The sequence below is a fragment of the Caloenas nicobarica genome, chromosome 5, assembly GCF_036013445.1.
Source record: "Caloenas nicobarica isolate bCalNic1 chromosome 5, bCalNic1.hap1, whole genome shotgun sequence".
Classification (NCBI taxonomy): Eukaryota; Metazoa; Chordata; class Aves; order Columbiformes; family Columbidae; genus Caloenas; species Caloenas nicobarica.
The window spans coordinates 49,396,713-49,420,198 of NC_088249.1; the positions used below are offsets into that span (position 1 = coordinate 49,396,713).

At 49.2% G+C, this 23,486-nt stretch overlaps 3 protein-coding genes across 5 annotated transcripts in view; 2 read left to right on the top strand and 1 right to left on the bottom strand.

The window, feature by feature from the left end:
* Positions 1-8,207, top strand: part of PHRF1 (PHD and ring finger domains 1) — a 32,327-nt gene extending 24,120 nt beyond the window's left edge. For both annotated transcript variants that reach the window (XM_065636103.1, XM_065636102.1), the window contains exons 14-18: positions 353-3,148; positions 3,847-3,923; positions 4,542-4,802; positions 5,917-6,045; positions 7,245-8,207. In XM_065636103.1, coding sequence (XP_065492175.1) covers positions 353-3,148; positions 3,847-3,923; positions 4,542-4,802; positions 5,917-6,045; positions 7,245-7,379 — 3,398 coding nt within the window. In that variant the 3' untranslated portion in view covers positions 7,380-8,207. The remainder of the gene's footprint in view (positions 1-352; positions 3,149-3,846; positions 3,924-4,541; positions 4,803-5,916; positions 6,046-7,244) is intronic.
* Positions 8,208-10,355: 2,148 nt separating this feature from the next.
* LOC135989740 (malignant fibrous histiocytoma-amplified sequence 1 homolog) lies at positions 10,356-18,174 on the top strand. The gene is made up of 11 exons (XM_065636773.1): positions 10,356-10,374; positions 11,390-12,269; positions 12,858-13,149; positions 13,586-13,772; positions 14,962-15,152; positions 15,256-15,743; positions 16,359-16,516; positions 16,997-17,156; positions 17,606-17,676; positions 17,783-17,889; positions 18,120-18,174. Exons 1-11 carry the CDS (start codon positions 10,356-10,358, stop codon positions 18,135-18,137), a joined length of 2,571 nt encoding a protein of 856 aa, XP_065492845.1. The 3' UTR covers positions 18,138-18,174.
* Positions 18,175-18,389: 215 nt separating this feature from the next.
* Positions 18,390-22,061, bottom strand: IRF7 (interferon regulatory factor 7). 2 transcript variants are annotated; one of them, XM_065636185.1, is made up of 11 exons: positions 21,951-22,061; positions 21,695-21,857; positions 21,430-21,589; positions 21,272-21,339; positions 21,043-21,088; positions 20,826-20,939; positions 20,586-20,744; positions 20,316-20,426; positions 19,789-20,169; positions 19,558-19,676; positions 18,390-18,894 (listed from the first exon to the last, which is right to left on the bottom strand). In XM_065636185.1, the coding sequence occupies exons 1-11, from the start codon at positions 21,971-21,973 to the stop codon at positions 18,748-18,750; spliced, it is 1,491 nt and encodes a 496-aa protein (XP_065492257.1). In that variant the 5' UTR covers positions 21,974-22,061; the 3' UTR covers positions 18,390-18,747. The 2 variants fall into 2 exon arrangements, with proteins under 2 accessions (XP_065492257.1, XP_065492256.1); XM_065636184.1 differs by having other exon boundaries at positions 20,586-20,939.
* Positions 22,062-23,486: the final 1,425 nt, after the last annotated feature.

Genomic DNA, 23,486 nt, shown 5'->3' on the forward strand with positions numbered 1-23,486 from the left:
TCGTCAAATTGAAGTTTAGAGCTTTATTCTTAAAATAAGTACATATAACATCCTCTGTTATAGGCATTTTTATCAGTCAGTGGCTACAGGATAATAAACACAAATCTGGTGATATCTGCAGAACAGAATAATTTAGTTCCTAAACATTAGCATTTACGTCAAAGATGCAGTTGTCTGGCAGTAAACCTTGATGTCAGATGACCAGAAGAACTATTGGACTGCCTTATCACTGTATGGTATGTCTGCAAACCAAAGTGGAACTGAAAATAGTTAGCTCAGTACTTCTTTTAATGTTGGAGGAAAATGTCCACATATGTACTGAAAAGCTTAACCGTTTGCTTGTGTGCCATAGCTCCACCTCATAGAAAATCAGCAAGTGACTTAAGAGTGGATGATGGTTCAGGACACAACACCCAACTGAGTACAGTGTACTCAGGGACCACAGCAAGCAGCTCAATTGCTGGACCTTCAGTTTCCTCGGCGCTGAATGCTCATGCTAGACCCTCCTCCTCAAGCTTGTTTTCATCACCTTCACCCTCACTGAGCAGGATTGAGCCTGCAGCAAACCTTGCACAGAGTACATCAGAAAAGGCAACTGTAAAATCGGAATATTCAATGACACCTAGATCTGTTCAGACTCAGAATATACCTGCTTTGAGCAGGCACAGCTCCAATTTAGATGAAATGCCTAGATTTAATGGAAACTCTAAAAACCTTGCACCCACTGACTCATCTTCAAAGCCCCTGAGCTGTAACTTGAATTCTGGCTCAAAAGCTGTAACTGTCCAGCAGCCATTAAAACCACCTCCCAAGAGAATTGACGTCTTTGAGCTTCCCAGGATACCAAAGATTAAAAAGGAAACCAGCAGCAAGCAGGTGGAGCCAGAACCTGCAGGAAGCCGAAGCTGTGATATCCCCAGCTCCTGTATAACCCAGCTGACAGGCAAAGAGAGCACTCATCAGCTGGGAAAGGGTAGCAAGGTGGAAAGTCAGAAGTCAAATGCCAAGGAATCTCAGCAACAAACACATACAAGCGGGGTGTCTTTTTCTGCCAGTACAGGTGTGTATAGCAGTTCATCGCTACTGGGCACTTCGAGGAGCAAAGGCCCAAGCTCTTTTGAGAGTTTTAAAATCAATATTCCTGGAAATGCAGGGCATTCCAGCAGACTGTCTAACCCAGGATTTTGTAACACCTTCCGTCCTGTGGATGACAAAGCACAACAGAAAGAGAGTCCTTCACCTCTTCTCTTAGTTAAGAAAAAGCAAGTCAAAAGTGAAATATATGATCCCTTTGAGCCAACAGGATCGGACTCGAGTTCAGCAAGCAGCAGTCCTGAAAGGCTTGGCTCGGGAATCCCGCTAACTAATATTACCAGGACTATTTCCATTGAAAATCCAAAAGTTCAAACGTTTCAAACTGTCCGTCGTTTCACCCCTTACATGGTAGGAAATGTATTTGGATCTGGAGCTGACTCTGATGTACCATCTAGTAACACAGAGTCTCATGATGACATGACGGTAGAAAACAGGATTGTTGAACAGATCTCTGATACAGAGGAACGAGACAATATGGATGAGGAAGACTTTCTAAGCAGTCCTTGCACTTCATCTGCTGTTAGGCAAATTTCTAATGCAGAGTGCTTAAAGGAGGAAAGCAGAGAGAGCCCTGATGTGTTCTTTAATGCTGAAGAATTGATTAGACCTAATATTAATGTGAAATTAGAACCAGATGTTCCCTCGAAGAGTTATGGGCAGCAGAAAGTCCAAAAGGTAGAACAAATAGAGAGGCAGTCACGTTCCAGATCCTCTTCAAACTCCAGCTCCCGAAGCAAGAAGATGAAAAGGAAAAAGGCACGTGTCAAAGGGCACAAGAGATCCCGATCAGGGTCTAGGGATAGAGGACACTCAAGGGACCGAAGCTCCAGATCTACGTCTTGGTCAGGTGGAGAAGAGCATAGCAAAACACACACATTGAAACCCAAACGCAGGAGGTCTTCTACTGACCGTTCTAGCAGTCGCGAACAATCTAAGAAAAAGAAAATGAAGGATAAAACCAAGGATAAAAAGACAAAAATTTCTTGGTGTAGAGAGAGAAGGAAATCTAGGTCACCTTCAGGTAGTCCTGGAAGTACTTCTGAGTTTTATGAAAATAGAAAAAGGAAGAGACAGTCTCCATTGAGATCGAGATGGAGGGAACGTTCCCGATCAAGTAGCATTGAGAGGACTAAAAGGCGGAAACACAGGAGAGACAAAAGCTATGAGAGGTATGATAAAGATAGTAGCATAAGGTCAAGGGACAGAAAAAGATCAAGATCCAGGTCTCGGGAGAGGAGAAAGTGGAGGTCTCGTTCGCAGTCTGCATCTGGGTCCCAGGAATGCAAAAGCAGCAAATCAAAGGAAAAAATACCACGATCGAGATCACGTTCCAAAGAAAGAAAATACAGATCAAAAGAGACATCGCTTCCTTCTCCATCAGAAAAGAATCAAAAGCCTTTAGTTGAAAATGTGTCCAGGTGTCTGGAGCAACCCCATTCCTTTAACCAAGACCCAAAGGAGGAGCTAGTACTAGAAGAGCTTTCCATAATCATCCAACCAAATGTCAAGCTTGAGGAAATACAGGCTGAGACCCCAGTTCAACTGAGAGAGGCCCAAGAAACTGTAAAAGTAGAGCCCATCTGTCAGGAAGTGACCAGTGAAACTGTGTTCCCTGTGCCAGAGATCACAAACATTTGTGTCCCTGTTCCAGTTGGCAATGTGGATTCTTTTGCTGAAACAGAATTAATGAATAGTAGTGATCCAGCAGCACTTGGTAGCTGTAGCAATACAAACCTTGAGATTACAGTTAAAATAGAAAATACTGCATTATATCCGTCTCTGATGGAACCACCCTCAAAGGAGGAAGTTATCATGCACACTCCAACTGAGGCTACGCCAATTCAAGGCTTGTCCAAAAGCAAAATAACAGATTGTGTGAAGGAGGTTAAACAAGAGTGCCTTGTGTCAAATGAGGAAACGAGTAATTTCAGTAAGTCTGAACTGGAGATGGTACCTCAGGGTCCTGCGTTGAAATCAAAAGCACCAGTGAAAAGAGTTACCTGGAATCTTCAAGAGGAAGAAAGCAGCATGTTGTCTGCTGGAAAAGCTCCAAGTAAGTATCTCTTTTGGAAAACAAACAGCAGTTGAAGCAGGTTGTATAAGGCTTAGGGTTTTGGTGCTTAGCTATACCTGTTTGCAGTGTAGCAGCTCTGTCATCTGAGCTGGGGTGATCCTGTGGTTTCCAATGAGAGCTAGCATTTTGCACTTGTTGAAATCATGAGGTGAGTTGTGTTAATGAATTGGAGAGGACATGCTGTCAGCACCACTCAGCCAGCCAGCGGCAGCTTGTTCAGCCATGAAGTACGTATTGCAACCCAATCTCTGAACTAGCAGCCTGCGTTCCACCCTTTCTGCAGTTAACTAGAATGGTTGCTTTGCCTTCAGAATTTATAAATATTACTCAGAACCAAGGAGCGTGATAAATCTCTGTAGCTTGCTCCTGAGAGCTCTGCCAAGCCAAAGCTGCTAGAAACAGCCTGGCTTGGGACCCTGTGCTATGTGTGTTGACAGAGTTGCTTGTGTGGTTCTCATTGGTTCTTATGAAAACCCAGTAAAAAGCAATTGCTGAAGGGGATGAGAAGTCCACTATTATCAGAGGCTTTAAAACGTTGATGACTGCTAAACAAAATCCTTTTATAGCTAGTCTTGTTGTTAGATCCTTTTTATTTTTTTAAATATAATTGGCTTTGAATCTTTGACCCATTAGTTTTATTTTGTTCTTAAATGTTGTCTTTCTCTTGGGGAACCTAGGGATGCCGTTTTACAAACTTCAGCAAGCGAAAGATGGGGCCTGGAAAGCAGAGGACTCGAGCCAAACATTAAATCAGGTGCAGTTAAATGAGCCTCCTCCAACCAATTATATGATTCCTGAGCCTATGTTTCCTGATCTAGATTCCTCTCAGGTTGGTTCCTCTTCTGGCAGCAGAGTATCATGGAAGGCATCCCACCTCATCTGTGCCCTTGTTGTGCAACATCCTCTCATGGCAGAGTTTGCCTTCCTCTGCGTGTGGTACATTTCATATAGCCCATACACCTCAGCAGTCCTCTAGTCATTTAATCTCTTCAGGTGGTCCTTGCAGTTGAAGAAGCACGTTTTCTTTCAGTTCTGCTGTATACATGCGGCTTTGTTTTCAGCAGTAATTTGTGGAAAGATGGTGCTGTTTGAGAAGCTGTGAGCTTCTCCCTGATTGTGATCAGGCTGTAAAAATTGCCCTGATGGCATTGATCTGTGCCATCAGTCTGTGCTGCCCACCAGTTGTAAGGTGAGCGGGGCTGGTGCTAGCTCTTGGTGCACAGAGACCTAGTTGAGGGCTGGGATGTGAGCCCCCCTGATTTAAACTAATAATTGCTTGACTGTTTGAGTGGATAAAAGGTGCTCTGAAAATGCTAATCTGATGCTCTGTCTTGTAAGTACAAGCATTTACAAAATTATATCTGTTTCACAGGTGTACTGTCAAAATGTACCTTTGACACCACCTCTGCCCTCAAGCCTTCCCACCTATGCCCCTGTCAGCCAGCCCACGGTTCAGTTTATCATGCAGGGTAGTCTTCCAGCACTTGGCTGCATGGCAGGACAGAGCCTGACTCCAGAGCTGGGTACCCTGGCCACTGCATCTGAACCAGGGATCCAAACTGCTTCTGTTGGAAACACAGAAGAAAAGACCAAAGCACCTAGACCTCCAGTGGATAAAATGAAAAATGAAGAAGTGAGTGAATGCTATCAATGCATAACATTAATGAGCTGTTTATTTGAACTTTTAAAGTTTGGGGGTATTTAACTTCCTCTGTACTGTATTCTCCCAACCCCTGTTGTCTACTTCTGGTTTTGTTGACTTAATGTGCTAACCCAGGAGTAGCAGGCAGTCCTTTCTTTGAACTCTTTTGGGATTGTCTCTATTTGCTGGTTCCACTTTCTATTGCTTCATTTCAATAAGACAGAGAAGGATTAAAGCATCTAAAATACGTTCTTAAAGTTCTGAAACTTTCTTGCATGAATGTTTGGCACTTTCCAAATACCATGATGTTCAAATTTCTCTGAACAGCTGGTTTGCTCCTTTCCCCTCCAACTCTGAAATTCGTGTCAATTCTCATAGCAGTCCTATAGAGAGGTAGGACTGTATCTTGCTGCTCATCAGCACTGAAAATACTGAGATAGTTAAATACTTTGGAGATTCTGCAGTGCTAGTCCCTTGCTGCTGAGTTTTGGGTGTGCTGTACAGACCATCTGCTCTAAGCATAGTGGACATTAACAGAAGAACAAAAACTTCTTAGCCAATTATTTTTACTTTGTACCACAAAACAAAACAGGTAAGTTTCCCACTGAACCTCCATTTATGAGCAGCAGTTTTTATGAATTTGTTTTCATAGAGTATGTTCTGATGTCATCTCTAGTCCTTAATTTGTAGGCAACTCTGCAGTTTTCAGAATGCCTTTAGAGCTATCTGAAGCTTTATATTCACAGCTATGACTCGCTGCTTTTAGAATCTGATGCCTTTGGATGGATGTATATTTACTTCAGAGCTGTTGGAAGGGAAGGAGGAGACCAAAATTGATAAGTGGACATTGTAGTCACTTGGTTAAAACATATTCTGTAAAATATAGAATAAGTGTTACGTAAAACAAGGGTTCCTTGTACTGACACCTGTTATTTGTTTCAAGACTGCAATTTACAATAGAGGATCTCGCTTTGAGGCTAGCTGTAACTTGGGCTGTTCAAACTGTGTAATGAGCTTTTTCATTGTTAGAACATTTCTAAGAAAAATAGACTCAGAAACCTTTCCCAAGATAGCACAAGGTAATGAACTTCTTTTTGCTGTGCAGTACATGAAGAAGCTTCACATGCAGGAAAGGGCTGTGGAAGAAGTGAAACTTGCTATTAAGCCTTTTTACCAGAAGAGGGAGATTACAAAGGAAGAGTACAAGAACATTCTTCGAAAAGCAGTGCAAAAGGTAAGTGACAGTGAAATTAAGATGAGGAGCTGTGCAGATCATTAAATAAGTGGCAGTACTTTGGATTGCATTTACCAACTTCAGCAGTTACATGCTGTAACTGAGCAGCAGATCTTTGGACTCTGACTCATGCTGTACAGTCTTGTGGTAAAGCAGTAGTTGCTATAAGCAGGACTGAGTGGTGCCATTGATGAGAATGGTCAGACCATTTCTTTTAGAAGATCATGTTTTTGGGGGTCTGGAATATTGCTAAAGTAAGCTGCCTGAGCTGAAATGTTACATGGTTCGTGCCTTGGGTGAGGATGGTCAAATCTCTCTCATTAAGAACTTCAGCCAGAATCATCAAGCTGTTTCTGATAAAGTGAGAAAATACTTTGTGCAGTAATTCCTTGAGCATCTGTGGTATCCTTGAACTTTGGAAGAGGGCTTTGCAATTTGACTGATGTTGACTTTTATCTCAAATATTAGTGCTGACCAGATTGTGGCTCAAAAAACCACCTGATTGCTCTCACAGGCCACCACCTGCCAAATAATGCCCTTGTGGTCAAGGCAGTTAAATGATACCCTGGGGAACAGTATTCTCTCCCTGCTCTGCATTCTTGCTGTTACTGAGAAATTCCATCATAAATCAAAATTCCTTAGATAATGGCTGCAATTTCACATCTTCTATGTGACCCATATGAACCTCAGGTGTGGTTTGTAGGAGAGTTGAGCAACACAAATTGCTGCTGAAGTCACGTGAACTATTCTCTGAACACTGAAAGTTATTTGTAGGGTCCATTCTCTCTCCTGTATCTCAAAATGGGCCCTCAAAACTGCCAGATTCTTTAAATCTGAGAATCACTTCCTCAAAATGATCAGAAAAATGGGAAATTAACACTTCCTTGGTTAGTGTGTATTGTGCAAAACTGGATGGAAAAGCCTGTAGTAAAAATGAATAATTCTGCTTTCAGAGGTCCTTCTGCATTCAGTTAGTGCTCAGTAGATAAGCCACGGGCCATTTCTGGAATACTTGAAGTAAAATACTACTCTTACCCTGTTGCGTTTTCTACTTTATGTATCCTGCTATGAGGCTCAAGGGGCCTATGCAGGAATCAATTCTCCTGGGAGGCTTAGCACTTCTCTATCATTTGTCAGTTGCCTGCCTGAAGTGCTGTAATACTGTTAACTGACCAAATGCCTTTTCTAATCCCTTGTAGATTTGCCACAGCAAAAGTGGAGAGATCAACCCTATGAAGGTGGCTAATCTGGTGAAAGCGTATGTGGAAAAATACAAACATATGAGGAAACATAAGAAATCTGATGGTGAAGATACCCGTGAAGCAGAAAACTGAAAGCAAGCCACAGCAAGCATGACTTGGACTGAACTTATTTTGGCTGTGAACACTATGTGAAGAGGGAATAATAGATCTGCAGTTGCATCTCATTGAAAATGAAGTGCAGAGAAGCAAGACTGTAATAGGACCTATCTGCTGAATGTTCTTTTGAATTTTTTCCATGTGAGAATAAACCTGGGCTTTTTTTGATTACCTACAGATGTAGAACTAAATAACAATCAAATGCCTCAGACCAGCAGAGTAATTCGAGGGGAAACGCTGAAGAGATTAATATTTGGGAGTCCCGGATTGCTACACTTTTCAGGGTTACTTTGATCACATTTTTGGTCTGCGCACCTGTCTTACTGAAAGTTTGAAACTGGACACCACTTTTCATATACAGTATGTTGAGAGCTGTATATTGTTTCCCTTGTGTTTATTTATCAAAATATGGATTGTCTTTAGAAACTTCTGATTTAATACTTGAAATGTTTTATTTTTAGCCCCTTTGATGGTGAGTGAAGCTTTACTCGCTCTGTCATTTGGGAATTGCAGAAATGAGCTAACCTTTATAAACTGACTTCAGAAACACTGTTCAAGCTGTGGTGTTTATTTACATTCTGTTGGAAGTATCTTGTTAGTGAAAAGTTTAATTTTGGGGTGGGAGACTGTGTTGCACTTCTGTAAATAATGCACTGATGGCTGGTTTTGTCTGCCTTTCAGGAAAAAAACCACACAAAACAAAAAGCAAGCATTGTGAATTCTCAGTAACAAGCTGGAGGGATAACATTGAACTGATGTACAAAGCAGAAATGTGACAGAATTTATAAAGTTATTTTGAATGGTTTTAGTTCTAAAATAGGTGTCATTTGTTTGTCTTACAGCTGCTTCTTGCTCTGGCTACTCTGTATAAACCTGCACACTTTGCTCTTGTGTGAGGAATACTGTGTTTCTAGAAAAGGGTTGGAGTTGGATAAGTAATTGTTCCTCCTCCTCTGTAGGAGGATTGGTTTTCCTATCAAGAAGCAAGGGAGTCCAGCACACATACTGATGTCATCTTGCTTTCTTTAAAAGCATTCTTTGTCCACATGTACTGCAGAGCAACTGATCTTTTAAGTGATTATCTGAAATAGAGTCAAATATATTTAGCACCCTTGGACCTGACAAAAGCATAATTCCCCATCTGATCATGATAGGGAGAAGACATTTAACAGAGAAGCTGAAGAGAAAACCAGTAAGTTACAACTTAGAAACTGACTTTCCCTTCAATGGGAACTGAATGCACATGTTGGGCCAGATGACAGCAATGCATCTTATGTGAGGGCTTTCCTAAGCTCTCAGAGTGTGCTTGGAAACTGCCCTCTTTGAAGGCAGCCTTACTGCTTGGCTTCAAGGAGAAAACAGGCTGGCTGGGATGAGTTTTATAAAGCAAGTAACTGCTTTTTTTTTTTTTTTTTAATTCCTGGTGACCATAGGAAAACTTGCAGATAACAAGATCATTGATCTCTTGGTGGTGTTCCTAACTTCTCAGTGGACTCTAATTTCGATCATAAGATTTTGGGTTGCATACTGTAATTTTAGCTGGTTTGGGGACTTTTTTTTTTTTTTTAAATGAGCCCATATACCAGTACTGTCTGGACTGGCAAAATGCTCCACTCCTATCATTCACCATCCTACAGAACTGGTTATGGGTGAGCCCTGAGCATTTCGGAGTTGATCTTCCTTGTCTCCACTTACTTACTGTGTGAAAGTGCAGTCTGGATGGAATATCAGTGACTGATAACTTTGGCCTTTCTTTGAAGATTTTGGAACAAAGACTCACTAAGACTGCAAAAGAATAGCTGGAAGAGAAGCTTTAGTTTAAAAGCTGAACCTGACTATATACCTAGCAGATGGGCGTGGGGTTCTAAGTGCGAACACTGCTGATAGATTTCTTAAAAAATAAAGTTCAGAAACTTATTGCACTGTTGGCACAAGAATGAGAGAACATGATCTAGTTGTGAATACACTTAGCCTAGAAATTGGACACCTTCGGAGGTATCAGAGGAACAGTTCTGGAATAAGCTGCCTGCATGAGTGAAATAGAGTAGGTGATGTGAAAAACAAAGCTTGACCAAATAATAGAAGTGACTACACTGTTGACCAGGAAGACAATGTCCATCTGTGTTGTTCCTCAGACTGATTCACTGCTTTAAATTCTTGGCTGGTGTTAGCTGTAAATAAGCAGTAAATGTAACAGCCTGTTGCAAGATATCTTAGGAGTACATGTACTGTAAGGACTGTTAATTCTCAGTTACCTCTGTACCTGCTGTTGCCTGGAGAGCAATGAAGCTGAAAAAAATACCTTCCACACATGCTTTCCCCTGAAGTTACATGAACAAGAATGCTGGTTCCTTTCATTCTGTCTACCATTAAAAAGAAATCCATCAAATTGTAAGCTGCCACTTGGGAGAGGCAGTGAGAAGCATACCTAAAAATGCCTCTTCTGGCATGCTCTAGGAAGCAGTTTTTCTAGTATACTGTGTATACTACTTGTCATTTTGTTGTTGTTTTTCATTCTGATTGACCCTCTTGGATGAGATGCTGCCACCTGTTTAAAGGTAAGAAATCTTATTTATTCAACAGGTGCAGTAGTTTGATACCAGCATAATAACCTCTTGTTAGTGTCCTTTCCCTCCTCTGCAACAGTGGTAACCCCAAAAGCTCCTTTATCAAAGACAGGGATGCTGCTGTAAGAAGTTGACTCAGGAGCTACTCTGCCACCTTGTCTCATAGGTGACCTCCAGAGCTGCTCTTGGGACATGCCTGTGGCCCTTGTATCTGGTCAAAGGTGCTTGGGTTGTTGAGAGCTGCTCTGAGGATGGATGGGATGGAGAAAGAGAGGGTGGGGTTCCTGGGCAGAGCTTGGGGAGGCGGGGAGCGGAAGGACAGGAGGAAGCGAAAGGGGGAGGCTGAGCGACCAGGAGGATCCAGCTGGTGCCACGCAGCAGGGCCATGACCCAGCCCAGAGCCTGTGAGTAGCTGCCCTGGCTCTTTGCTGCTCTGAACGAGAGTGGTGGTGGGAGGCCTTTGGTTTGTCTCTCTGATGGCACTGGAAGAGAGACCAGGCGTTTGGGAGAGGGTGAAAGCTTTCCTGCTGGGCTCATGCATGTCTCAGGTTTAGGTGGTGATGCTGAGAACTGATGATGAGTTGGTCCTGAGCAGGGTGCCTTGCACAAGGGAATGCTGCACTTGGTGTTGTCTGGTGAGGAAGTGAAACGAGGGAAAGGAAAGCAAATCTGACCATGTTTTGTTCTAGTATCGTGTGATCCCCATCCCGCACCCCTCTGGTGCTCTTCTTGCCTGCAAACCTCTCTGCTCTAAACACCCTTCTTTTGGGGATGTTCTTGGCCATCACCAAGTACCTCTTTGTGTGGCCTGTTCTGTAGGGGATCCCACTGTCCCTGCGTTATTCCCCACGTCTTCTGAGGCTGGGAGCTTCTCTGTGGGAATTGCAGTGTTCATCTGGAGCTGGGGAGGATGTGAGAGAGGAAGTGTCTGAACTCAATAGCCCTGGCCTCAACACATCTCACTAGCTGTGGTTGAGAGCTGAGGGCAGGCTAGACAAGTTATTTGGAGAGCAGTTCTACTACTGACGTGGGCTCTGCCCTGCCAGCCCACTGCTGGGATTAGAAACCTGCCAGTTTCCAAGTAGATGCATCTGTGGCTGGAGCTCTTGCAGTGCTTTAAGGGGAACAAAGCTGTTAAGGGAGTGCTTGGGCAACGTCTGGTGGGCACCATTTCTTCCTGTGTCTTCAGGCCCAGCCAAAATCCTTGTGCCTTGGCTTTGGTTCCTCTCTTGAGAGGGCACAGGATCTGCTCAAGCAGCAGCTGTGGTCATGCTGTTCAACCAGCTCCTGTGGTTTGCATCTGTTTTTCCTTGCTGGCTGAAATGATCTCAAAGTTGTGCTGAGTTCAAGGGAAAAAATGGTCTGCAATCCAAAGATTGAAAGTGTCTCTTAAATACCTTCCCTGTCCCATGAATCCAGGTCAGGAGCAGGAGGACAGTTTGCGTGACGTGACTCTCTCTACGCAGAGGCTGCGTGTGCTGCCTTCAGCAGTCCTGAGCAACCCCGCACTGGAGAGCCTTGACCTCGACAGGAACAAGCTCAGGAGCATCACTGGTATTTCTAAACTTTGCAACCTGAAGAAGCTGATGCTCTCCAAGAATGAGATTGTGGACTTTCCCAATGAAATCCAGAGCCTTGTCTGTTTAGAGAAGCTTGAGCTGAATCAGAACCAAATCCGGGTTATCCCGGAGGGGGTTTTCGCCCATCTCCCCAGGCTTAAACACTTGCGGCTGAACAACAACCGTCTCAGTGCCCTCCCCAGGGACCTGGCAGCTTGTCAAGGCAGCCTCCAGTATCTCAACATCTCCAACAACCTGTTCCGGACCTTCCCCCGGCCTGTTCTGCAGCTGGGACACTTAAAGGAGCTCTATGTTCAGAATAATGCCCTTCGTCAGCTCCCCAAGGAGATCTTCCAAGGGCAATCCCTGAAAATGTTCAAGGCAAATGGGAACCCCCTCCGGGAGCCACCTAGTGAAGTGTGTGCTGGTGGCATCCAGCAGATCCGTAATTACTTCAGCCAGCTTCAATACAGTTCTGGGCAGGAGGACAAGAGGGTCAAGGCCATGTTCCTGGGGGCCTCACTGGCAGGGAAGTCCACTATATGCAAAAGCCTGAAGCAAGGGCAAACAAAACTAGTACCCAAGGAAGAGCGAACAGTTGGTATAGAGATCAGTGAGTTCCAGATCGAGGACTTCACGTTTCTCTTCTGGGACTTTGCTGGCCAGCTAGAATACTACATGACTCACCATGTGTTCATAACCCCACAGGCACTTGTCATCCTTGTCATCAATCTCCACATGTAAGTACTGAGCTGGTTTTGATTCAAAGTGGAGTGAGAGAAGAAAAAAGGGGGTGATGAAGCATTTCCTTGTACGGGTTCGCACCATTTCCATTGGACCTCAATGCCTGGTCTTCTCACCTCTGGAGTAGCTAGCTCTCCCTCTCTCCCTTTTTGAGGATCACTCTCCTAATTAAGCCACTAGATCTGTCATCACCTTACCAAAGTCATCCGGTTTGAGGGGTTAGATGAGCACTAACTCCTTATGTGACAAACAGCTTTCCTTTCTGCCTTGGAAATACCTCTATGAGCCCTCCTGTATCCTGTGGTGCTCCTTGAATGTGGAGGGAGCATCAGGCTTGGGCTTTGTGCTCCCATCCACAGCAGACAGACTCCGCTGCACCCCATACCTTTAACTGGCTTAGGTTAAGTAAGGATGGGAAACTTGAATATGAGCTTGGCTATGGCCCATGACGGCTTAAGAGATCTGAGCTCCTCTCCAGTAAGCCCTGGGACAGCACGGGGTGCATGGTCAGGCCTGTGCTGGTGGAAGTTGGCTGGAGATCGGGAGGGTTAGACATGAATTTGGGATTTTCTTTCCCTCCTCAGGTACCAAACTAATGACAAGACTTTTAAGGAGCTCGTCGGTTTCTGGATCAACAACCTGTCCATGAGAGTTCCAAACTCGGTGGTGCTTCCTGTGGGAACCCATGTGGACTGCTGCCAGGAGGAGGAGGTGGAGGAGAAAAGGCGTGACATCATGACCAAGATCTCGGCCATGCTGGCGGAGAGAAAAAGCAACCTCGCTCACTTTATCAACAACCTGGAGGGCAGTGAGGAGCCTGAGTTTTATGTGGACCAGTGGGAGAAGCTGAAGGAGATGGAGAGCTGCACGTTAACTGTAGGGCTGAGATTATCATGGTTCTTTGCTGTTTGTGGCCACTGTGTTGTTTCTGGCAGCCCAGTGTGCCGCTGGTGATGGTGACCTGGTGCTACTGCATCAGGCTGCTGCTGCAGCTGCTCCCCAGGGCTGGGGTGGCCATGGTAACCTCTGGCTGTGACCTGCTGGGTCCTTGTCCCTGCTCGGTGATGGGCATCTCCTCCTGTGGCTTGCAGCAAGTACCTGGGGAGGAGTGGGGAGGATAATTTACCATTCACAGGTGATTTTCCAGGAACTGTTGCAAGAGCAAAGGTGTGAGGGAAACACCCTCTCAAGCTGGGCCAGCAGTGCATCCCATCCTTGGTGACCTCCTTGGCATTATGTCCCCCCTTTACGTCGCATGCTGAAAGATTTTTCTGGATGTGATTTTGGCAGGTGTGTGCTTTCTCTCTTCCAGATCTTAAATTTAGTTGCTGTCAACTGCACGAATCACCATGATATCAGAAAGCTCGAGGCTGCTATTCTGAAGCATGTGAAGAATGAGGAGCTCTTCCCTGAGGTTGTCCGAGTGCTGCCGCCTATCTACAGGCAGGTGGAAGCTGCCATCATAGATATCGCACAGAGTGAGGAAATGGCAAACCATGGTGAGTGATCCATCACCCCTGCTGTACCTTCCTGGGAGGACCTGCTGTCCTGTGGTTGGGACAGGCTCCCCAGTGCTTGCTGCACCTTCTGGTCCTGCTCATGTGGTGTTTGGGGTCACTGCTGAAGACCTTCCAGTGCTACTGCTAGACCATTTACTGCTACTACCCAGCTCTGTCATTACAAGCATCTGTGCTCAAGGCAGGTGCTTATGGAAAAGCATAGGAAAAGCCCAGGTGTGTCTTCACCAGAAGGCTTTGCCAACATTTTCCAGCCAGAGGCTGGAGGTACCCTGAGCTGGCCACGTTGTCTGGTTTGTTTCTTTCCAGTAACATTTTTCTTTTCTCCTCTTTGCCCTGTACAAGCAATTAAAAAATCTTGCAGGAAGGAGCTCCACATCTTTAATGCTTCTGTGTGGTTTCCAAATGTTCGTCCTGCTAACTTAATTTTATTGCCCCTACCCTAGCTAGCCCCTCCCTGTGTCTCCTGTGCTTTTAGCAGGACAAGCAGGCAGGCCTGGCTCCTCATTTATGTAGCTAAAGCAGGTGGACTAGATGATCTCCAGACGTCCCTTCCAAACCCAACCATTCTGGGATCCCTTTGGCCAGTTCAGGTCAGCTGTCCTGGCTGTGTCCCCTTCCCAGCTTCTTGTGCATCTCCGGCCTCCTCACTGAAAAGTCCTTGACTTGGTATAAACATTGTTTAGCAACAACGAAAACATCAGTGTAGCATCAATATTCTTCTCATACTAAATCTAAACCACAGCACTATACCAGCTACTAGGAAGAACATTAACTCTGTCCCAGCTGAAACCAGGACAATGATAATCTGAGTCTTAACTGTCAGTCCGAGGTTTGCTTGCTGGAAACAAACCTGGTCTCAATGAAGAAAACAAACAAACAGACACAGTATTAGCCTTGTTTTTCAGCTGCTCCATTGAGGTCCTGGCAGGCTGCTGATATCGCTGAGGCAAGGCAAGACTATGGGAGCTGCAGGGTGGCAGTGGGACAGCTGAGGACGGGAAAAGCATTTTTGGCCACAGCCGCTGAGCATTGTGCTGGTCCCAGCTGCTTCCCCAGGAATGGCATAGGTGAAGCTGGGTGCTGCTGGTGTTTATTGGCTCTCTGAGGTATCTGCCTTGGAATGCTGGTGTCTGAGAGATGTGTGCTGAGCTCCCACATTTCTCTCTAGGTATGATGGACCTCCAGCACCTGCTCAGCAAACTCTCCCAGTGTAAGCACCTGGCCAGCCTGGGCAGAGAGCTTCTCCAGGACATCTTGCGGTACCTCCACCGCATTGGGCTTGTTGTGTGGTACGAGGAAATCAAGCACCTGGAAAGCACTGTTTTTCTCCAGCCTACCTTCCTAATAACTATGTTCAAGGTGAGTGTACAGATCAAGATGATTTTCTCTGCAGGACCCAAGCTCTGCAGCTTTACTGGGCTACTCTCTTTGCTGTCTTGTCTCTCCTTTTCTTCCCACCCAGCTCCTTGTGAGGTACTGCCTAGCCCAGCAGCTTGAGAGCATCTCTGTGGACACGCTGATTGGGGAACATGCCACCATCAGAGACAGGTCCAACTGGGTGTGGACCTTCAAGTCAAAGGCAATGCTGTGCCACCGGGCTGTGCGTGCCTTGGTGAAGCACCAGCTCTCTTCAGAAGGGATGCGGGATGTCTTTGAGGAAATCATGGGACACAGGCCCTACAGAGGGAGAGGGAAGCTCTTCAGCCTCCTGGAGCACTTTGAGCTCTGTCTGGAGGTAAGGCACACCGAAGTGCTCAACCCACATGCCAGCGAGTTTGTGCCTGGAAAGCCATGGGAGACAACGCGAGGCCAAGGCGAGTCCTGGTACTTGTTCCCAACCTATCTCAACCAGACCGAAGAGGTCTCTGAGGTGTGGGGAGGAGATCACCCTGAAGACCTCCACATCCGTGCCTACTTCTCACCTGAAATACCTGAGGGTTTCTTCCAGAGGTAAGTAGTGGTTTCCAGCCCTCAATGATGTTGTGTGGTTCAGGGTTTGCTCAGTGCAGTGCCAGTATGACTATCAGCAAGCCCTTGGCTGTTGAGACCATATCAGCTGAGGCATGAGGCTGGGACTCAGGAGACCAGGGCAGCTTCTGAGCTCTGCTACAGACGTGTGAAGCCCTGGATGAGCCATTTCAATGTTCACTGCCTGGACCTGAGCAAGGACCATGCTTCTTCTGGTTCATCTTTCATCTGAGGTGGTTTTTGGCTAGTCTATGCCCATCCAGGCAGTCAGAGGCCTCCCAGTCCCACCTGAGGATTGTCCAGTTTCTACAAGTGCTGGGACTGTTCCAGTTTCTGGAACGTATCCCATCCTTGTGGGGTTCTCAACTTACATCAAGAGATTTATCTGATGGCCAATTCCAGAAGCAGCTTTTGGCTTAAGAGGCAGCTCCTGCTGCTTGAGCTTTTGGTAGGGCAGGGTCCTCATTTAGTGTCTGCATCTGTTTCTACTGAAATTTGGTTCATATTTCTCAAGTCTACCTGGTGCCACACTTTCTCCCAGTGTTAAGAGATAAGCAGGCAAGATGGTGGTGAAAGCTGTGGGCACTCTCCTTTCAGGCTCTTGGTGAAAGCTTGCTCCTTTTACTCCACACACTGGGTGGCCAAGGCAACCTGCTTACTCATATGCAATGGCAAACCTCTGCTGATCAAAGAGAACAACCAGAGGGCCTACAGCTACCTGGAGCTTCGCTGCAGAAAGCCAGCAGGAAGGATGGGTAAGGATCCCTGATCCTTATTTCATGACTCCCAATCACATGCCTCTCCTTAGCTCCCCCTGTCACATCTACTCCTCTGACTAGAGCATCCCAGAAGCCTCTGACATATGTTCTGATCCAGCCAGGGTCCACCAGCAGTTCAGGCTTCCTCTCAAGGAAAGAGAAAGTCATGAAAGAAAAAAGTCAAGTTTTCAGTCTTCTCATGGAGCAAATGGGTCGTCTTTTCCCATAAGATCCCAGCAGAGTACAGTCTCAGGCTGGGTCTCCAAGTGATAGGCAAAAAGGCCTTCCAAGTTGTGGACCTCTTCCAACTTATCTTTTAATTCCCTTTGGAGGCCAGTGAGCCTTCAGAAATGGAGTTGGTACAACCATTCTGGCTGTGGTCTGGTGGGCTGGAAGTAATGCGTCACCGTAGCATCTCCTGGGCTGCTGCAGTCAGGTGGCTGTGAGTAAGCAAAATGTTCTTCTTTTGCCTGGAAGGTTTCCAGGTTGCCTGGGACTTCCTCATGGCAGTTGTGTTCATCATCCAGAAGCTCGCCGAGGGGTGGCCAGGGCTGCATGTGTGCATGAAGAGCCCGTGCCGAACAGCCGGCTGTCCTGCAGAGCTCATCTGGCCAGACATGGATGGCACAAATGCCATGTAGGTATACCACACGCCCCTCCAAGCCGAGGACTGGAGCCGGGTGGTGCTGCTGCAATGCTGGTGGGGCTGGCCAGCTTCTAAAAGCCATGTGAAATTTGTTGTGAAACTTGCTGGTCACCATGTTTCCTTTCTACTGACAACAGCAGCCCTTGTACTAGATGGTGTTAGCATTTACTTGTGTGGGAAATTCAAGCATGGAAAGAAAGGTGAAAAAGTTGAAACTCTGGGACTCAGGCATGTGATATCCATCCTGGCAAGGTACCCACATGTTGCCTATCTCATATGCTCAGGTGCTCAGGCACCTGGGAAGGCAGCAGCTGTCCCACTAATGGCAGGACCTCATGTCAGGGTGGAAAGAGTCTTCCATCACCTTGGTATCATCTTCCATGGGAAGTGCCAAGGGCAGCTCCTGCTCCTTCTACTTCTCAGGGCTTTTTCCTCCACAGGACGAAGGAAGATGTCAAAACCTGTGGGACGTGCAGGCACCGCTTTGGCACAGAGCTGCTCCTGCCCAAAGGTTAGCCCAATAGTCCTGGGTTTACACTGCAACAGTGCTCAGGGTGGGAAAAGGGCTGAGGGTTTAATGGAGCTGAGGTGCTGATGGTGTCATCTCATCGCCCCAGTGCCCAGGAAGCTGGAGGAGCCCGCGGTGCAGACTTCTGCTCAGTATTATGTGACAAGCTATGGGACCACAACCTTTGGGCACAGCAGCATCCATGTCAATCAGCAGGTAAGGAGGCTGCCACCTCCCCTTGCCCAGGGTACAACACTGGTGGCCAGGCTCATCCTCTCCCCTTGTTCCTGAAATGAGGGAGTGCAGCTACTTCCAGCCTGGGGAGGGACACCCCAACTCTCAGCAAAGCTCTGGTTACCATGCTCCTCCCTGAGATAGCACTACCTCTGTGCCCCAGAGCCAAGCTCTGGGTCATTCATATTGTAGTTCCTGCCTTATTTTTCCAGAACATCTCAAGTGAGTAACTGGGCCAGTGGGGAAGCACTTGCTGAAGAAAGAAGAATTATTTTTGTTTAGCCAAAGCCTAGCTGTCCTCAACATGCTTTGCTTGCAAGTCATGTTTGCAGCCTTAAGACACAGAAATAAATACATCCCTTCATGCATGGCTAGTCACCTTGTTTACACAAATGTAAGAGGGGGAACATGCTGGCAAGCGTTCTGGTATGAGCCTGCTGCCAGCAGGGGCTTTGCTGGGACAAATCCCCAAGGTTCTGGGAGATGGGGGGTGTGAATGGTGAATGTCTTGCACTGATAGTGGGAGCAGATGTCCAGGCAACATCAGCAAGCAGGAAGCACCTTTCTATACATATATATTTAAACTTAGAAAACTTAAGAAAATAAATCTGTAGAATGACCGCATTCCCCAAAACCACGTTAGCAGCTGATGGAGAGAAAAAGCAATGTGTCAGGTCCTGGACGAGCAGGTGAAGGTGCGGGGAGCCAGGGAGGAAAGGTCCCCAATATTGGTATCACACCACAGTGTTGCTGGGGGGATGCTGGTTTGCACAGCCCCCAATGCCCAGTGGTTCCCTGCAAGCTGGTGCGGCCACAGGGAGCAGGGGGTGGTAGCGGGGGTCAGTCCATCTGCATGTTGTACTGCTCGATGAGCTCGAAGAGGCTGAAGGAGTCAGAGAGCTGCAGGCTGATGGTGCCACTGTCGAGGGAGGAGGCTCCCTCCCGCAGCACCTGCTCATGCCAGTACTCGCAGAACTTGGGCACCAGCTGTGGCAGCAAACCGTCAGGGTTACAGGCAGGGTTAGGGACAGCTGCCTGATGTGACTGCAATGCCCTGCACAGCCCCATCCTCCTGGAGTGGAGGAAGGAATTGTGCATGGAACCCTGTACCTCCCCCAGCCCCTGAGGGTCCCCAACCATGGCAGCTGCCTCTCACCCCACCCTGAGTGTCTCCTGGCCCAGGCAGCTGCTCCCTGCCTAGGCTGGCCCTCCCTGGACTCCTGTCCCCGCAAGGGTCTCCTCCCCAGGCACCTGCCCCTCCATATTCCCCTACTCCCCAAGGGTTCGCCTCTGTGGGCACCCAGCCCCTCCCACATCCCCAAGCCCCAGAGGGTCCTGCTCCTTTGGCGCCCAGCCTCTGCTGTCTCCCCATCACTCAGTTCTTCCATCTCTTCCAGACCCCAAAGTATCCCCTCTTTGGGTACCCAGATCCTCATGTCCCTGGACACACAGGGTCCCCCTCCTAGGGCTACCAGACACCCATCTTCCCCTGGCCTGCAGGGGTCCCCCCTCCTGATGTACCCAGACGCCCCCATCTCTCTGGGACCCTGAGGGACCCCCCCCGCCTTGAGTACTCAGATCCCCATCTCCCCTGGCCCCCTAAAGTCTACCCCCTCCTTGGGCAGCAGTGGTGGGTATTGATTCCTGCACCTTGACCAAGATGAGCTTGGACTCCTTGGGCTTGGCCTTGGAGAAGGACTGCCCAAAGCAGAGGTAGATGGTGAAGTCAGGGGACCGCTTCCTTTGTCTGTTGCGGAAGTCCCTCAGCCCTGCAAGGGAAGACAGGGCTCAGTTTTGTGGCGAGCCTGGGAGGCTACAGATGCTTGTGTGAGACACCGCCCCCCTCCCCCCTCCCCCCCGCCCCCTCACTCCCTTGCCCACCTGTGCAAAACTCATTGAAATCAAAGATGGGGGTTTCCTGGCCCCGGCAGAGCAGGTTGGGTGAGGGGTCCTCTATGCCCTCGAGCTGCTGGGACAGCGCCCAGAAGACTTTGCACTTCTTCAGGCGCGTGGCAAAGAGCTTACAAGCACGTTGCTCCAGCTGCAGTCCCGCGCTGCCCAGCAACTCCTCAGTGTAATGCCGCTGCTTGCTGTCAGCCAGATCGGCGGGGCTGGGAAAGCGCACCAGGTGCCCGGGGCACCCGGCCACCGCTGGGTCGAAGGGCTGGTACACCAGCAGGCACTGGCTGTTCACCACCTCCTCCTGGTGGAAGAGCTTCCCCCGGTAGTAGATGCTGACATCCAGGTTGGGGATGATACCATCTGCACCAGGTAGTGATCAGCAGCTGCACCCCCAAACCCAAATGCTCTCCCTCCCCACACCCTCCAAGCATTAGTAACTATTAATAATTATATATAATAATTATATATTATAACTATAATTTATAGCTATTAATAATAATGCTCACCTGTGTTATCCTCCAGTGGCGGCGGTGCAGTGGAGGTGAAGAGCATCACCTCCCCTGGGGACAGCACAGGGACCGTGACCTCTGGAATGTGACATGGCGGTGGCATGGCCCCTGTGGCAGGAGACAGGCAGCATCAGCACTGCGATTTGGGGGTGCAGTGGAGTGGGGGGGTTGCATTGGCATGGGATGCATGCGGCAGCATCCCAGCCTCTTCCCACTTCGTCACGGCACTCACACACCTGGGGCTGGATCCTGCCCCACAGCACTCACCTTGCTCCCCCAGCAACATGGGGCCTGGGAGGCTGTAGGTGCCCAAGAGAGGCTGCTCTGCCACGGGCACCCATTGCTGAAATGTTGGTGGGGCAATGCAGTTGTTTTGTCTGGGGTCTGGGTGAGGCTGGAGCAGGGTGTCCTGGTGGGGGACTTCCCCTGCAGAGAAATCCCTGTTGGGAAGGGACTGGGGTCTCCCACCCATAGCATCACCCACCCTGCAAACAGGGCCAGTCTCACCTGAAGGCACCCAGGATGGGTTCGGGGGGCCCACGTTGTGGGAGGAGATGTCGCACTGCTTCAGCACCCACTCCAGGTCCTCCATCATTGAGGACTGTGTGGGGTCAGTGCTGCCTGAGAAGGGTCACAGCAGGTAGGAGGTCTCACAACCTCAAAAGCAGCCCTGCCTGAGCCTACCAGGGTACCCCTCAAAAAACATTGGGGGACAAGTGCCTACCTGGGGGGGCGATTTCTGGAGCCATGTCTTGGGTGTTGAGCTCCAGCTGTGAAGGGAAGCAGGATGGGGTCTTACCACTGTGGATGAGGGACACCCAACCTCCACTTGCCCTGTGTTTCAGCCAGGTGCTGAGGTTCAACTTGGGTGCACCCCAAGGACATCGGGGTGATTGCACTGCCTGAGCAGTGCAAGTGGGAACTCCCCTATTCTGCTGTGCCCAATCCACTACCTGCACCTGCTGGTCCACCACAGGGTCAGGGCTGCCAAAATCTCCCTCCTCGCCTTGACAGCGGGTGGCTGGAAGGAGAGCGGTGTGAGTGGGGGCTCTCAGTGCGCTGAGATCACCCACCCCACCCCCAACACCATCCCCCATGGGGCCAGGCTTACCTGGGGCGATGGCATAGACCTTGTGTGGGTCATCACCACACTTGGAGTGGTCCTCCAGCAGCACAAACATGCGGGTGCTCGTCAGGGCACAGCGGAAGTTGGTCTTCCACTTGGCGGGGTCTTCTGGGTCCTCATACCGACCACTCGCCTTTGCCCAGGCCTGGCGGGGCGGGGGGGATGACCATGGGGACCTCGGCTCCATGAACACGGAGGTTTCAGAGTTGCCTGGTATCCCCACCCTTCCCAGTTCCCCCATCCCACCCACCTTGAAGACCTCCAGGTCGCTGCTGGTGACATCTTTCCTGGCATTGTGCTTCCAGGGGATACGGAAGGCGCTGTGGGCCGGATCGATCCAGCGCAGTCCCCGGTACCGCCCGCTGCTGACGGCGCTCACCAGCCAGGGCCCGAACCGCAGCTTCTGGGCCTCCCTGCGGGCGCGGGGCCGTCAGCCGCGGGGCGGGCCGAGGCCAGCCGGGCACGGCGAGCCGGGAAGGGCCGGGGGACGCCGGGGTGCCGCTTACCCTTCGCTCTGCGGCGCTGCCATGGTGCCGCGGGGTCCCCAGTCCTGCAGGTCCCGGGGCGGGTGGGTGACTCGGCTCGGGGCGCGGCCACCTCCCGCCCGGCCCTTTTATCCGCCCCCTCCACTCGCGCCCAGTTTCCTGGAAACCACGTGACCCTTCCGAAAGTGAAAGTGTCGCCGGCGGCCCCCCGCGCGGCGGGGGCGTCACACGCTGCGGTCCCACCGGCGCGCCCGGGCGGCCGCGCTGGCCCCAGCCTGAGCCACCCCCGGGGGATGCTGGCTGCGGAGCCCTGCGCAGCCCCTTCCCCGTACTCCTAGCAAGTAAAACACCGTGCAGATGTAAACCTGCCGCTGCACCGGCGTGGGACGCAGACCTTGGGGGGCAACAGGCAGGATCAGCCCCTGAGCTGCGGGGCCAAATCGCCCGTGACCCCACGCTAGGGTCGATCCCCACGGGCTGTTGTGGCCCCAAAAGTGCTGGTGCAGGATGGCTGCACTCTGAAATTAAACAACGCAGGTTTGCAACAAGCAAACGGCAGGCAGGTGGTAGGGACACTCTGAAATACTTGGGCTCGGCCTGAAAGCAGCTGCATCCACCACTGCTGGGGTTTTCCGGGGAGCACCAGCAGCACAGCCCAGGCACGCAGGTCTTAGCCTTGGAGCTGGAAACTCCCATGCCTTTTCTACTTATTTATTTATTTATTATATTTATTTTAATCCTTCTTGTTTCAGGCTGCCTTAGTTTCCACACTAAAGGCTTGCTGCTAAAAAAATTAAAAATACAAGCAAAATCCAGTAGGGCAGCAGGTGCTGGCTGTGCTTCCTGCATCCAAGAACCAGTTTCCCGGTGCACCCTTTTCCCGTAAAGCCAAGCACTCCTGTGGGCCTGGCCCCACTGCCTGGCACTGCGCCTGCTCCCGGCTGCTCAGGTTGAACATCTGCAAAGGTGGGCAGCGGAGCACCTGGCTGTCCTGGACTACAGCAGGAGAGGGGCTGGGAGCCAGTGCACATGGTTTCTGCACCTTGCACCTGCCTTGGCAGGATCTGGTTTTCCTGGGGATGCTAATGCGCATCCCGAGCACCTCCGGCTGGCGCTGCTGCCCAGTGTGGCGGCACCACGGTTTTATGCAAAAAAAGGAGGAAAATAAAAAAGAAGGAATATCAACCCTGGACTCGTGCACTGGCCTCGAATGTGTGTTTCAGGGCCAGCACCACCCTTGCAAAGGGATGAAGCCTGTGGGAGTTGCCACCAGCCATGCCAGGGCCTCAAAGCAAGGGGAGGGAGGGGCGGGAGCAGGGTCCCATGGCCGGTGCCCAGTGGCAGCACATCCCCCCACCCCAGAAAGGGGAAGCAGCTCGCAGCCAGGGCTACAGCTGGTTTCTAGTAACCCGGGTCCAGGCACGGCTGCCCGTGATAGAAAATGGTCACCCCATGCCCTGGACCATTGTGGGGCAGGTTATGTAGAGTTTTGAATTAAATTACAGCAAAATTAGTGAATAACCATTATATCAGGCAGGTCATGTGGCCCTAGTGCTG